At 42.1% G+C, this 16,290-nt stretch overlaps 1 protein-coding gene across 1 annotated transcript in view; it reads left to right on the forward strand.

Annotated features, from left to right (window-relative positions):
* Positions 1–16,290, forward strand: part of wdr33 (WD repeat domain 33) — a 154,174-nt gene that overhangs the window by 111,525 nt on the left and 26,359 nt on the right. Inside the window, exons 12-16 of the mRNA XM_072255759.1 lie at positions 5,047–5,144; positions 5,753–5,839; positions 8,358–8,497; positions 9,315–9,467; positions 10,429–11,235. Coding sequence (XP_072111860.1) covers positions 5,047–5,144; positions 5,753–5,839; positions 8,358–8,497; positions 9,315–9,467; positions 10,429–11,235 — 1,285 coding nt within the window. The remainder of the gene's footprint in view (positions 1–5,046; positions 5,145–5,752; positions 5,840–8,357; positions 8,498–9,314; positions 9,468–10,428; positions 11,236–16,290) is intronic.

A 16,290-nucleotide genomic window follows, 5' to 3' on the forward strand; every position in this document is an offset into this window, starting at 1 on the left:
ATATATTCACTACTTCTGTCTAAATAAATTCCTCCTCATCTCAGTTCTAAATGGATACCCTCTATTCTGAGTCTGTGCCTAGACTCACCCGCTATAAGAAACATCTTCTCTACATCCACTCTAACTCAGCCTTTCAATATTCGATAAGATTTCAATGAACCCCCACCCCATTCTCTGGAAATGAATGCTAACATTGCTTTTGCCTTCCTTACTACCAACTCAACCCTCAAGTTAGCTGTTAGGGAATCCTGCGCAACAAATCCCAAATCCTTTTGCACCTCTTGAGTTTTCAATTTTCTCCAATTTAGAAAATGGTCTACACTTTTATTTCTTTCACCAAAGTGCATGACCATACATTTTCCCTGCACAATATTCCATCTGCCACTTCTTTGCACATTCTTCTAATCTCTCTAAGTCCTTCTGCAGACTCTCTGCTTACACAATATTACCTGCCCTTCTACCTACCTTCATATAGTGCACAAACATGGCCACAAAGCCACCAATTCCTTTATCCAAATCATTGATACATAACGTGAAAAGAAGCAGTTCCAACACCGACCCCTACAGAACACCAATAGTCCCTGGCAGCCAATCAGAAAAGACTACTTTCGTTCCCACTCTTTGCCTACTGCCAATCAACCAATCTACTATCCATGCAAATTTCTTTCCTGTGATACCATGGGCTCTTGTTCAGCAGCCTTATGTGCAGCACCTTGTCAAAGGTCTTCTGAAGATCCAAGTACACAAGATTCACTGATTATCCTTTGTCTATCCCATCTGTTATTTCCTCAAAGAATTTCAACAGATTTGTCAGTCAGGATTTCCCCTTAATGAAGCCATGATGACTTTGGCCTATTTTGTCAAGTGCCTTCAATTATCTCAAAACCTCAACTTTAATAATGGACTCCAACATCTTTCAAGCATTGAAGTCAGACTAATTGGCCTATAATTTCCTTTCTTCTGCCTCCCTCCCTTCTTAGAGGGTGGAGTGACGTTTACAATTTTCCAGTTCTCTGGAACCATTCCAGAATATAGTGATTCTTGAAAGATCATTGCTAGTACCTCTGCAGTCTCTTCAGCTACCCCTTTCAGAACTCCAGGATGTAGTCCAACTGGTCTAGGTGACTTACCTACATCAGATATTTCAACTTCCCAAGCACCTTCTCCTTGGTAATAGCAACTGCACTCACTTCTCCCCATTATTAACTCTCCAGCATCATTTTTCACCAGCCTGATATCTACTCTTGTCTGTCTTTTACTGTTTATCTGAAAGTAGTTTGATATCTTCTTTTATATTATTACCTATCTTATCTTCTTATTTCACCTTTTCCCTCCTTATGGTTTTTCTGGTTGCCTGCTGTTGGTTTTTAAAATGTTCTCTATCCTCTTAACTTCCCACTAATTCTTGCTATATTATATGCTCTCTCGTTTTATGCTGTCAGGCTCAGTTGCCTCATCCTCCCTTTAGAATGCTACTTCATCTTCAGGATGTATCTATCTTGTACCTTGCAAATTACCCCCAGAAACTCCAGCTGTTGCTGTTCTGCCATCACCTATGCTAGTGTGCCCTTTCAATCAACTTTGGCCAGCTCTTCTCGTGCCTCTGTAATTCCGTTTACTCCAGTGTAATACTGATACATCTGACTTTATCTTTGTTCTCTCAAAATACAGGGTAAATTCTATCATATTATGATCACTATCTCCTTAGGGTTTCTCTACCTTAAGCTCCGTATTCAAATCTGGTTCATTATACAACACCCAATCCATTTTGGGTTGCCGTTTTTTCCAGAATTACCATTTCCCTAGAGGGCTAAGCCACAAGCTGCTCTATAAAGCCATTTTGTAGACATTTTACAAATTACCACCCTTGGGATCCAGTGACTGCCTAATTTTCCCAATTACCTGCATATTGAAATTCCCCCATGATTGTTGTAATATTGTACTTTTGACATGCATTTTCTATCACTATTGTAATTTGTAGCTCACATCCTGGCTACTGTTCAGAGGCCTATGTATAACTCCCAACAGGGTCTTTTTATTTTTGTAGTTTCTTAACTCTACCAACAATGATTCTACATCTTCTGATTGTCTGTCAACTCTTTCCAAGGATTTGATTTCATTCTGTACCAATGGAGCCATCCCACCCCCTCTGCCTACATGCCCATCCTTTCAATATAATGTGGATCTGTGGATGATAAGCTCCCAACTAAGATTTTCTTTCAGTCATGACTCTGTGCTGCCCACAACGTTATACCTGCCTAAGTAACTGCTTTACAAGATCGTCTACCTGATTCTCATACTGCATGCATTCAAATATAACACCTTCAGTCCTGTATTCATCACCCTTTTGAATTTTGCCCCCATGTTGCACTTCAACTCATCCCACAGCCTGCAGTTTTGCCCTATCATCCTGTTTGTCCTTCCTCACAGTCCCACTACACACAGTGCATCTACTTGTATACCGGCTGCCTCATCTTCATCCCTATCACTCTGGTTTCCAAACCCTTGCCAAATTTGTTTAAACCCTCCCCAACAATTCTAGTAAACATGCCTGCAAGGATATTGGTCCCTCTTGGTTCAGGTATAAGCTGTTCTTTTCACCAGAAGAGATCCCAATAATACAGATATTTGAAACCTTGCCCCCTACACCAATTCCTCAGCCACGGGTTCTTCTGTCATATCTTGCTATTCTTGCCCTTACTGGCGAGTGGTAGAGATCACTACACTGGAGGTCCTGCTTTTCAGCTTTCTATCTAACTCCCTAAATTCTGTCTTCAGGACTTCCTCCCTTTTATTATTGAGGAGAACAGCCGCAGGGTACTCTGCACTGCCTGCCTATTCGTTTTCTCTCTTACAGGCCACCCAGGTACCTGCCTCCTGTAACTTTGGGGATGACTACCTCCCTTTAGCTCCTTTCTTAGTGAGGCCCTTCTTTGGTCAGGCTTTTGTGTCCTAACTGTCTACACGATACGGTACACAAACCAAGGCAGTACGATATGGAGAGCATGCTGTTACTTGTGTAGCAGGCTGACCTGGCTCCATACAGTTGATGAATCCAGACTGTACAATTATTAAGGAAGTATATTTATGAATGTAAGCTTAAACAAACAGTTATGAAAGAAAAGAAAGAAAAGAAAAAACAAAAGGGCCCATCATAATTAGACAGTCAAGTAGGCACAGGTTGGAGTTCAAATCTTCGAAATCTGTTGTGTCGGATGTACTCACAGTGCCAACTCCTGGTAGAATTCCCCCCAACGAATCTCACATTCCCACCGGATTCCTACTGCCGGTTCTCTCGAGTTTCTTCTCTCTCCATCTCCCGCCGACAAAGACCTCGACCCAACTCAATGTCGTCACAAAATCTCTCCCCCAGCGTTCTCCAGAACCTTTTCCCATTTCCACTGTCCTGATTGGATGACACCACATTTCCTAAGCATCCCTTTATCTTTTTACAGGAATCCAAACACTACCGGCAGAACACACTGCTTCATGCAGAAAACCATACCCTGTAACATTAGCAGTAAAGTCTTACTCTCTCGTCCCACCAAAAATAGTTATGTTTTTATGACTTTGAAATTTATCAACCCATCATTAATAACATTTTTTCAAAGGAACTTTGTGATGTCAGGATCTCCGATCCACTTGTAAATGGTAGGACATATCTCACTTTGTTCTCGTGGTTCATCATCGGCCAGCCTCTCTCCACGAATCTTTGCAGTGTCCCCACCCCCACTATACCAAACATTGGTGCAGCCAGTTAGAATGCTCTCCGTGATACATCTGTAGAAATTTGTGAGTGTCTTCACTGACATACCAAATTTCTTCAAACTTCCAATGAAATATAGCCAGTGTTGTGCCTTCTTTTGTAACTACCTCGATATGTTGGGCACAGGATAGATCCTCAGAGATGTTGACAGCCAGGAACTTGAAATTACTCACTCTTTCCACTTCTGATCCCTCTAGGAAGACTGGTGTGTGTCTTACCCTTTCTGAAGTTCATAATCAATTTTTGTGGTTACTGATACCGAGTGCAAGGTTGTTGCTGTGACACCAGTCAAATAGTTGATACATCTTGCTCCTGAACGCCTTTTCATCACCATTTGAAATTCTGCCAACAATAGTTGTGTCATCACAAATTTATTGATGGCATTTGAGTTATGCCTAGCTACACAGTCTTGGGTGTAGAGCATTGGGCTAAGCATACGTCCCTCAGGTGTGCCAGTATTGATTCTCACCAACAATCACCACTTCGTATTTCCTACATTTTCACTCTCATTCCATCCTTGTTTAACAACATACTCTTGCCTCCTTTCCCTTTGGCCTGTTGTTTTGGACTCCACAACCACATCCCTGTTATTAATCATACTAATTTGTTGCTATCTGTGGTATCAGCCTATCTATTGCTGTGTGCATTGAAATAAAGACACTAGATCTTTGATTTTTTGCAGTTTTTCCTAACACTATTGCTCTTTGAGGCATATTTTCTATCCCAGCTTGCTGCGCTTTGCTTCTCAATTTCCCCATCACTATCCTGTGCCACTTCTCTCTTATTTCCTCATGATTAAAACATATGCTCTTAGATCCAATCCTCTTCCTATTTATTTTAGTGCTCTGTCTACAATCCTATTTATGCGGTTCGTCAGGATACTTGTCCTGGCGCAATTGAGGTGAAATCCATCCTGTTGGTAGAACTCTCATTTCCTGGTACTGGTTCCAGTGCCCCATGAATCTGAACCCTTGTTTATCACAACAAACTTTGAACCATGAAGTTATTTTTCTAAACCTGTTTATCCTTTGCCAATTTTCAGATGGTAATAATCCAGGGATAATCACCCAGTTTTGTTTCCAAGCTCCTTTCTAGTCCTAGCTATTTTATTAGTTCTTACATTGAATCCTATCCCTCTCTCAAGTTACGCACTTTCTGAAGTTCTCTTCCAGCCTAGAAGCAATGTCCTAACCCTAGCACCAGGCAGGCAACACAATCTTAGAGGATCTCTGTTTTGTGTCAGTTCCCCTAACTCTGTCCTCTGTGACTTCCATCTGCAGCAAATTCTGGACAAGAAATAGACCTGGAGATAAAATGAGAGATCGCTACAATCTCAACCTGCTTCCAGGAATGTCAGATGAAGCAGTGGGAGAGTATGGTAAGTGAGGAATATGCCTTGGTAGCATACATTATGCAGTGTTTTACAATGGAATAAATAGCAGAAGCAACCAGACTGTAATGTGATTGCAGTTCACATTTGATTTCTAATTTACAATGTAATCTAATATATTAATGTAAAATGTATCACAGTCTTTCCACAATAATTGTTTCTGTGTATGATTGTAATCTGATTCATCCAGTTATATCTGGAATTCAGAGAGCACAAAAATTTTTGTAGCCTCTTAGAAAGTTTCACAGGGCTGAGAATAACTGGTCTGTGTACTCTTATGTGATTGGCAAGACCAATGTGAGACGTATTAATTCACAGGAGGAGCAAGAAATGACAACAGGTGAGGCATAGTTTGGAAGGTGTGTACACTCCCTCCACCTTTTTCATAGGATTCCTCTTCACTCCCGGTGAAGAGACTCCAGGTTCTGAATGCCTCTTCTCCATTGTGAGCCATCATGGAAGAAGTCTACTCTAGTTTATAATACCTCTTGTCCAAGTATAGTGGTCATGGTGGAAAGAAACATTTAAGTATAATAGTACATAAAGATGAAACTCTGTATATATCCTGAAGTTTTGTTTATTATGGAATTTCACAGATGACATTGAGCCAAACAGTCTATCCAGTATTCCTGGGATGGGCATTCCAGACCAGTTGAAACAAGCCTTGGAGCTGGAACAGACCAGTAAGTAGTCTACAAAGAAGTTAATGGTAACAGCCGGGGGATGAGCTTCACCATGTTTTGCTGTGGCCTAGTAGTCAGAAAGTAGCTGCAATTGATTTAAGGTTAGAACTTACACTAAGTAAATGGTCTAGAATTAACTGAAAAGCTGTGGTTGATGCATTCAACATGAAATCCTTACCTTAGGAGGGGAAAGGTCACTGTAACTTGTGAAGTAGTTAGCAGTTTACTATGTTAACTTTGAGCTATGTGCCACCTCATGATAGGCTCATCCAGTAAAGGAGATGCATTCTATCCACAGTGACCTGGACGCTTGGATTCAGAATTGGCTTGCTCATAGATTGATGGGTCAAGACTACTGGTGTTGTGGATAAGTTAAAGAGCAAATACACAGTTAATGGCAGGATCCTTAACAGTATTGATGTACAGAGAGGTCTTAGAGTCCAAGGCCATAGATCCCTGAAAGTGGCTGCGCAGATTGATAGGATGATAAAGAAGACGTATGGTGTGTTTGCCTTTAGTAGTCAAGGCACTGAGTTCAAGAGTTAGAGTCATACAATCCAGAAGCAGGCCCTTCAATTCAACTGATCCAAAATTCCCATTTAAGCTAGTCCCATCTGGCTGCGATTTTACCCATGTCCTTCTTTTTAAGTGTAACGTCTGTGATCCCAACTGACTCCCGTTGCCTAGGGTGAATAGCCGTCGACCCCGCCAAACAGTACAAATGCTTTGGTGCGGATACAGTGTGAGGCACCCAAATATCAGCCACAACAGAAATATCAAACAATATACAAAGTGCGAGTAAAGAGATATATTTTATAGTAATTCCTGGTGAGGGGTTAGTAGAAACAACTAAAAGAAAAGGCGCTGCATAAGTAAACTTATCAGTCGTGCACATAATATTTTAATACGTTGGAACTCTTGCCTCCGATTCCATCCACAACGTCCTTCTGAGACCTCAGCCACCATACGAACCGCCGAGACCTGGTATCTGCCGCCCTGGAGCCGCTGTCCGTTCCCCACACGTCCGTCCTCTCCGCTCGCCTCCCGAAAAAAACCCATGAGCCCCAGCTCAGCATATACATACAAGATAGCATAACATAGCTTTCATTGGTTAGTTCCTCCGTTATCTATAACTATAACCCAAACACTTCAGCAACAGAGAACATTACCTCATAGTTATCATTACAAAGAAGTCATTTCATTATAACACTTCAGAGAACCCATTTTATAATAAGCAGTTAACGGACCAGTTAATATTACTGAGAACCCTACATAAAAAATACCTTTACTATCCATGTACCTGTCCAAATACTTTTGAAATGATTTTAATGCCTCAACCACTTCCTCTGGCTACTCATTCCATGTACAGACCACCCTCTGGGTGGAAAAAGTTGTTTCCTTAAGTTACTATTAAATTTCTCCCCTGTCACCTTAAATATCTTGATTCCCCAACCCTGGGAACAAGACTGCATGCATTCAGATTCAGGTTTATTGTTACTGACGTATTGTGAAATTTCCTGTTCCTGCAGCAGTAAAGTGCAGGCATAAGAAATTGCTATAAGCTACAATGAAAAATAAGTAGGTAGCACAAAAGAGAAAGGGTGAGATAGTGTTCATGAGTTCATGGACAATTCAGAAACCTGATAGCAGAGGGAAAGAAGCTGCTGCTATAACATTGAGTGTGGGTCTTCAGTCTCTTGTACATCCTCCCTGATGGTAGTAATCAGAAGAGGGGATGTCCCTGATGGTGAAGGTCCTTAAAGATGGATGCCACTGTCTTGAGGTACTGCCTTTTGAAGATATTCTGAATAGTAGGAAGCTGTGCCCATGCTGAAGATGGCTCGAGTTCACAATCCTTTGAGGCCTCTTGTGCATTGGCATTTCCGTACCGGGTAGTAATGCAACAGGTTAGAATGGTCTCTACAGAACATCTGTAGAAATGTGTTGTAGTCATACTAAATCTACTTGAATTCCTAATGGAGTATAGCCACAGGCATACCTTCATTGTGATTGTGTAAATATGTTGATCCCGGTATAGATCCTCTGAGATCTTGACACCTGGAGCATGACTGAACAACAGCCATTTTGTGGTGGGGTGTCGTAACATGGCTGAGAAATGAAAATTTGAGACAGTGTGGTGGCAGATGGAGTTGAAATCTATAACTTCTGGTGGGGAGGGTGTTGGTTTGCATCAGCAACAAAATGACAGCCAGGATTCAGAGGAAATATGAGTTTGGCATTGTGCAAATCTTGAATTTGTTTTAAAACTTGCCTTTCTTTCACTAGCATTTAAAGAAATTATGTCAATTTGCAACTGTGCTAATCACGCTGTCATTAATTGGTAACCCAAATAATAATTTAATTACTGAAGGAGGTAACTGCTTTGCAATATTCTAGCAGTTTTTCCATTTAAATAGATTTTGGCTGCATTTGTGGTATGCGAAATGAGTCACTCCATAAATATTTTGAAAATACTCTGCCTAGCTTCATAGCCTTATAAAGCTTGATTTGTTTACAGACAAGGAAGAGGTGAATGAAGTGGAGATGGCAATCCCAGGATTGGATTGGGGCATGGATGAAGTGATGTTAAAGGATCAAAAGAAAGTAATACAGAAGAAAGTCCCTTATGCAAAGCCCATTCCTGTACAGTTTCAACAGGTTTGTCAAATCCAATACACTTCATTCCTATGTAGGTTGACTTGCAAGGAACTGTACACAGTTGACAGTGACACTGAGCTTGATGGGTGGGGAGTATCTAGATTTGATATTTGCTTAGTGCTGATTTAGCCAAATTACTTACAGTGCAATGGGAGTTTGATGCCCTAGTGTTTGTAGGAAGGAGAGGAATGAAATTTGATTGACCCATGGCAATTTCTGCTGAGAATTTAGTTTCTTGGATTTAAAAAAAAGGGCCTCTTTGAACATGAAAGTTGCCTATTATATTTGAATACTGCTATGGTTCATAGAATCTTATTCCTGTACAGTTTTCACCATTCACAAGAGTGCCACGTGAGAGGAAGAGTATATTCAATAAATGGAAGTGGGCGGGGGGGGGGGGAATGCCAATTGGCATGAAGAGTATTTCCAATAAGCAGGGAGTGGGGGGGTGCGAAAGGAACACTTTTCATGTGCTGAGGGTGTTTCAAAGCACTTCAGTACAGAAATTATTTTGAAGCTAGTCTAAATATGATATGAAACATGAGAGATGATGTATATACTAGAAATGAGAGAAAATATAGGACACTTCCTTACCAAGCTAAGAACTACACACATCTTTCAGCTTTTATGTATTAATGGCAGTTCATATTTATAGCTCCAGATAGACAAGTGACACCATGCTTGTACAACAATGAACAAAACTTCTTGTCAATTGAGTGAGGTAAAATGGTGGAATTCAAAGTGATGGGGTGGTGGTGGGAAGTTTGAAGATGGGATATATCAATTTATGTAATAATGTTCTTATTTTTACTGACAGGCATGGTCTCAGAATAAGGTTCTCACAGTCCCTGTTGAGGAGCCAAAGATTGAGAGAGCAGAGGAGAAGAAAAAGGATGAAAAGAAGAAATCTCAAGCAGAAATTGAACAGGAGATGGCTGCCCTCCAGTACACCAATCCATTGCTCCTGGAGGTTAGAGAGCTCCTTCGTTGTCTAAATCCTTTTAATCTGGATAGCTTGTAACCTGTTGTCAATCACAGTTTCCAGCTAACAAGGAGTTTACAACTTTGAGATGTGTTGCCATGTTGTTTTTGGTAATTTTTGCCCTGTTTAATATTTAAAAACAGATCAATTAAATGCTTGATCCAATATATGAAATAAGTAAAATGCGGGATGAACCATGAAGGCATTGTTATTGCAAATCAGGATGTTACCTCATGCATGTTGTATCTGCGCAGAATGGTTTTGTAGTCTTGGTTGGTCAGGATAGAAAGGCTTATTGCCCTGGATGGTGTGCAATTCCCATTAGGAAATCATATCAGAATCCAGCAGCTAAACACATTTTATTGTGCTCTGAAACTTCAGGCGTTCCTTGAGACAAATACACGATAGCCGTTCTGCATGTGTCAATGTTGACCACATTTGCAATTGATGTAGCCACAGGCAGGGGACATGAACTTTGAGCCCCCACTCGTTTCTCACAGATGTACACTTCCAGGGGTAATAGATCGCCATTGTGGTGAACCCTTCCTTCCAGGGTCTCTGAGGCCATTTATAGCTCTTTTACTAATTTAAGATTAACAAACAGCAAATTCAGCTGATGAACTGAGGCAATAATCTGGATATCTCTCGTCAGGGCCAAAAACCTTTTTACATTGTAGATTTATTTCATTAATTGCAATTCTGTCATTGTTGTTTACATTGTGTTCACTATAAAATAATGGCAATTAAAGAAGTGCCCATTGCGGTTGGAATCAGAAGATAAAAAAATAGCATTGTCTGATAGCGTTTCAAGCTCTACATTATACAATCCCCTTAAAGATTGCCACAATGAACTATATTATTCACTAGATTTCTTTGATAGACTGTGATACACTTAAAAATTGTGATACATTTATAAATTGTAAATAAGCTTCTCTTTTCTTCATCATAGCAACTGAAGATTGAGAGGATGGCACAGAAACAGGCGGAACAAGTTCAGCAGCAGCAGCAACAGCAACAGCAAGGTCCTTCTTTGGCACCACAGGCATTTCCGGGACAAGGATTTATTCCACAGGGTCCACAAGGATTTCAGCAGGCACATCCACCTCAACAGATGCAGATGAACATGCCTGTTGGACCCTCAGGACCACAAGGCAATTTTAGAGCACCAGCACCTCCAGGACAAATGGGTCCTCAAGTCCCTCCACTAATGCAGGGACCTGTTGGGTCTCAAGGATTAATGGGACCCCAAGGACACGCAGGACCACAAGGAATTCATGGTCCAGGAGGCCATCCAGGACCCCAGGGTTACCCAGGACCTCAGGGTCACCCAGGGCCACATGCATCACAAGGTTTTCCAGGTCCCCAAAATCACCCTGGGCCACAAGGACAGCAAGGACCCCATGTTCAGCAAGGTTTAGGACCCCAAGGTCATCCAGGTTCACAGGGACATCAAGGGCCCCAAGGATTACCTGTGGGACAAGGAATGCAGGGGCCATCTGGTCCAAGAGGAATGCAAGGCCCTCCACTGCAGGGACCTCCACAGGGAATGCAAGGACATCCCCAGGGAATGCAAGGACATCCCCAGAGCATGCAAGGACCACAGGGGCCTCAAGGGCCACAGTGTGCAGCAGGAGGACCACCACATTCTCAGCAGGGTGCTTCAAACACTCAAGGGCCACCTCATCAAGCAGCTTCCTTTCAACAGCCAACTAAACCATCATTGCTGGGTGATGGACCCAGAATGCCATTTAATCAGGTGAGCCATTCTGTGAATACTAGGTGTCCCACAATATACAGTAGTTATATCCATACACTGTGCAAAGTAACTGAAGATCCAAGGAAGCTTGCATTTATGTTTCAGTTGAATTGTTGTACACTTGTGATAATTCAAAATGCTATGGAGATTTTAAATAAACTTTCTTCAATCTGGATAATTGAAATCACTAATCCCTTTGCTGGTGTTTTGCTGAATCATATTTCCACTGCTAATTTTCAGCTGTTCACCCCCAAAATGGTAAATATTGGCAGCATGATTGACGTAATGGAATGTCAGTTGCAGAGACTCAAATGCAGAAAAAGTACCAGAGCCTGTTTCAGTGAGGCAGCCATGATGAATGTATTTGGTTATACACAGAATCCCTGTCTTTCTGAACTATTGAATGTATTGCAAAGTAAAAGCTTATGTTGTCATGCTTTAGAACAATGTTACTGTGCTGAAGTAAAGGTCATTCTTGGAATAAATTCTGTATTGGTAGTCTCCAACCTAATAGTGTCAACGGAGGTCACTAACGTCCGGTAATCACTTCCCTCTGTAACCCCTTCTCTTCCTCCCCCCTTCCTTTATTTTCACACACTCTTCTGGCCCCTCTACTCTTTTTTTTTTTCCTTCCCATCCTAATGAGACGTACCCATTACCTTCATTTTTCTTTGGTCCCCCACTTCCTTTACTCTTTTTTTTTCATGATCTGCTCTCCTCCCTATCAGATTCGTTATTTTTCAGTCCTTTCCCTCGCCTACCACCTTCCAGCTTCTCACGTCACTTGCTCCTCCATCTTCCTACCTGCCAACCCACCCCCCCCACCCTGTCACCTGGATTCACCTATCACCAGCGAGCTCATGCTTCTCTCCTTCTCTCCTTTCACTTTGTCCTTCCAGTTGCGATGAAGGGTTTCAACCAAAAATATTGATTGTTCATTTTCCTCCATAAATACTGCCTGACCTGCTGAAGTTCTCCAGTGTTTTGTTTGTGTTATTCCAGATTTCCAGCAGTTTCTTGGAATAAATATTCATTTTAATGACAGCTTCTAAATATATTAAAAATAGGGCTTTAACATTTTACCCTAATATTCATGGTCTGTCATGTGCAAACGGCTTTAATATTTACAGGAGTATTCCAACATTGCATTAAAATTAATGACTAAGAGGTCCGCATCTCTGAGGAACTACCTCAGCTGGAAGAACCTGCATTGAATGTAGAACGATCTTAGAAAATGCAGTAAGACAATCTGTAACTCAGATGCATTCAGTAAACCTTAAGACAGCCCTTGATCTCAGTGAAGTACATCTGCTTTAAAGAATCACCATGCATTAAATATAGGCCTCTTGTATTTAGGATCTATACAGAGAAGCATGAAACCTTAATATTTTGGCTCAGAGATGAGTGCTGCCATCTGTTTCATACCAAGAGCAGTGCACGTGTTTGAAGTATGTAGAAACTTCTTTGAAGTTGGCCAGATGGACATCACAGAGCTTTTGCCTTACCGTTTGAGGTTTACAATTTCAAACACGTGGCTGAGAGCGGATGGTTCAACACACCATTTCTCAATCTAGTTCACTATTATTTAAGTGATGTGTGTGTTGTATGCAAGGCCAGTGTTTTTGTCTGCCTATATCTGTGAGATGTGTGGCAATTCTAAACCCTTACCCATAACTTCATTCATATTTCTTCAGGTCTGAAGTCACATTTCTTCCCTAAAAGGTAGTAGTGAGTAAAATGGGAATTTACAACAATTTTGTAGTTTCACCGGTACTAATCAAGCTTTTTTGCTGAACTAAGTTATAAATTTCTCAGCTCCTCAGGTGGGATTTGAACTTTTATTTCTGGATCATTAGCGCAGGCCTCCGGATAACTAGAGTAAACTTCAGTAATTGCTCTACACACTACTATATGGTGTCATGATTTGTTTCAGAGTGCACATTTCTTTTTTGATAGATAATTTAATTTCCTGCAACATATCTGTATGTTGTGAATAGTAAATCAGTTAGCAAATCAGTCAAAAAGTTTTACATCAAAATTCATATTATGATGTAGATTGATAGTCTGTCAACAAATTTTATTGAAAAATTGTGGAAGTGTTTTATTGACGTCTTGACTGTGATCATGTATTGATCAAGCAGATTAGTTCTGATTAATGGTAAAGATCCTATGATAGTATTGGAAGAGGTGCAGATAGCCACATCATCAAAAGTCTTAGTTCACAGAGAGAGGTTATGTGCTATAGTATTGCTAATAGAATGGCTATAATGACTGTTCAAAACACTCCTGGCTAGCTTTGATGATATCTGTATGCTCCAGTTCATTCACCACTATGCTGCCCTGTCTTAACCCATACTCAGCCCCATTCTGTTATCATCTTCAGTTCCCAGCTGAGCAATAGGTCCATGTTAAAATTTCCATTCTCATTGAATTCTTTTATGGTCTAGTGTTTCTTTGTAATGTCCTCTAAGTTGTTTGCTGCCCTTCAACTCTGACAAGACTGTGACTTGTGTATAAGATTCCAACCTTGCCAATATTTGGATGTTATTGGACTTCTCCCTAAAGATGCAAAAAGTGAGCTCTCAATAATCTTGAGGGGTCTAGTAGTTTCCTCCTTTTGGAAGGTATAACAGGGTACTCTGGATAGATAATGCTGAATCTAATAAGTTCTGTAAGCCAGAATGAACCTATTGTACTGATTCCTGTTGTCACAACACCATAGAATCCAGGGAATATGTGATGTAACATCACTGTACTTCATACATTAAAGGAAGAATACAATGCCTTATAAAAGTATTCAGCCCCGAATCCTTTGTTTACATAGATGTGTATTTCAACCAGGGATTTTGATCATTTTAATTGCGAATTTCTATTTATCTACTGCACGATTTTTTTTCCAAGTAGAGACCCCCAGAAAAATAGAGAAAATGCTAAAGCATGAAAAACTAAAAATTCAGAAAACTGAAATGTCAGCAGTTCAAAAGTATTCATCCTCTTTTAATTCAACTTCGTTGAATCATCTCTTGCAGCGATGACAGCCAGTAGTCTTTTTGGATAAGTCTCTATTAGCTTTGCTCAATGTGATGGAGCAAAATTTACCCATTCCTCCTTGCAAAATTGCTCAAGCTGTGCCAGGTTAGTTGGGGACAGACAATGGACAGTAGTCTTGAGGTCTTGCCAGGGATGTTCGATTGTGTTAAGGTCAGGACTCTGGGCTTCTCAAGGACATCAATTTTCTTCATCTGAAGCCACTCCATGGTTGCTGACGATGTGTTTTGGGCCCTTGACCTGCTTCCACCTGGCTAGCAGGTTTTTATCCAGGATCTCTCTGTATTAACGCAACAACAGGAATTCTGCAGATGCTGGAAATTCAAGCAACACACATCAAAGTTGCTGGTGAACGCAGCAGGCCAGGCAGCATCTCTAGGAAGAGGTACAGTAGACGTTTCAGGCCGAGACCCTTCGTCAGGACTAACTGAAGGAAGAGTTAGTAAGAGATTTGAAAGTTGGAGGGGGAGGGGGAGATCCAAAATGATAGGAGAAGACAGGAGGGGGAGGGATGGAGCCAAGAGCTGGACAGGTGATTGGCAAAAGGGATATGAGAGGATCATGGGACAGGAGGCCCAGGGAGAAAGACAAGGCGGGGGGGGGAACCAGAGGATGGGCAAGGGGTATAGTCAGGGGGACAGAGGGAGAAAAAGGAGAGTGAGAGAAAGAATGTGTGTATAAAAATAAATAACGGATGGGGTACGAGGGGGAGGTGGGGCATTAGCGGAAGTTAGAGAAGTCGATGTTCATGCCATCAGGTTGGAAGCTACCCAGATGGAATATAAGGTGTTGTTCCTCCAACCTGAGTGTGGCTTCATCTTGACAGTAGAGGAGGCCGTGGATAGACATGTCAGAATGAGAATGGGATGTGGAATTAAAATGTGTGGCCACTGGGAGATCCTGCTTTCTCTGGCGGACAGAGCGCAGGTGTTCAGCAAAGCGGTCTCCCAGTCTGCGTCGGGTCTCGCCAATATGTAGAAGGCCACATCGGGAGCACCGGACACAGTATATCACCCCAGCCGACTCACAGGTGAAGTGTCGCCTCACCTGGAAGGACTGTCTGGGGCCCTGAATGGTGGTAAGGGAGGAAGTGTAAGGGCATGTGTAGCACTTGTTCCACTTACAAGGATAAGTGCCAGGAGGGAGATCAGTGGGGAGCGATGGGGGGGACGAATGGACAAGGGAGTCGCGTAGGGAGCGGTCCCTGTGGAAAGCAGGGAGGTGGGGGGAGGGAAAGATGTGCTTAGTGGTGGGATCCCGTTTGAGGTGGCAGAAGTTACGGAGAATAATATGTTGGACCCGGAGGCTGGTGGGGTGGTAGGTGAGGACCAGGGGAACCGTATTCCTAGTGGGGTGGCGGGAGGATGGAGTGAGAGCAGGTGTGCGTGAAATGGGGGAGATGCGTTTGAGAGCAGAGTTGATGGTGGAGGAAGGGAAGCCCCTTTCTTTAAAAAAGGAGGACATCTCCCTCGTCCTGGAATGAAAAGCCTCATCCTGAGAGCAGATGCGGCAGAGACGGAGGAATTGTGAGAAGGGGATGGCATTTTTGCAAGAGACAGGGTGAGAAGAGGAATAGTCCAGATAGCTGTGAGAGTCAGTAGGCTTATAGTAGACATCAGTGGATAAGCTGTCTCCAGCAGAGACAGAAAGATCTAGAAAGGGGAGGGCGGTGTCGGAAATGGACCAGGTAAACTTGAGGGCAGGGTGAAAGTTGGAGGCAAAGTTAATAAAGTCAACGAGCTCAGCATGCGTGCAGGAAGCAGCGCCAATGCAGTCGTCGATGTAGCGAAGGAAAAGTGGGGGACAGATACCACAATAGGTTTAGAACATAGATTGTTCCACAAAGCCAACAAAAAGGCAGGCATAGCTAGGACCCATACGGGTGCCCATAGCTACACCTTTAGTTTGGAGGAAGTGGGAGGAGCCAAAGGAGAAGTTACTAAGAGTAAGGACTAATTCCACTAGACAGAGCAGAATGGTGGTAGAGGGGAACTGATTGGGTCTGGA

This window comes from Mobula birostris, chromosome 4, assembly GCF_030028105.1.
Source record: "Mobula birostris isolate sMobBir1 chromosome 4, sMobBir1.hap1, whole genome shotgun sequence".
NCBI lineage: Eukaryota > Metazoa > Chordata > Chondrichthyes > Myliobatiformes > Myliobatidae > Mobula > Mobula birostris.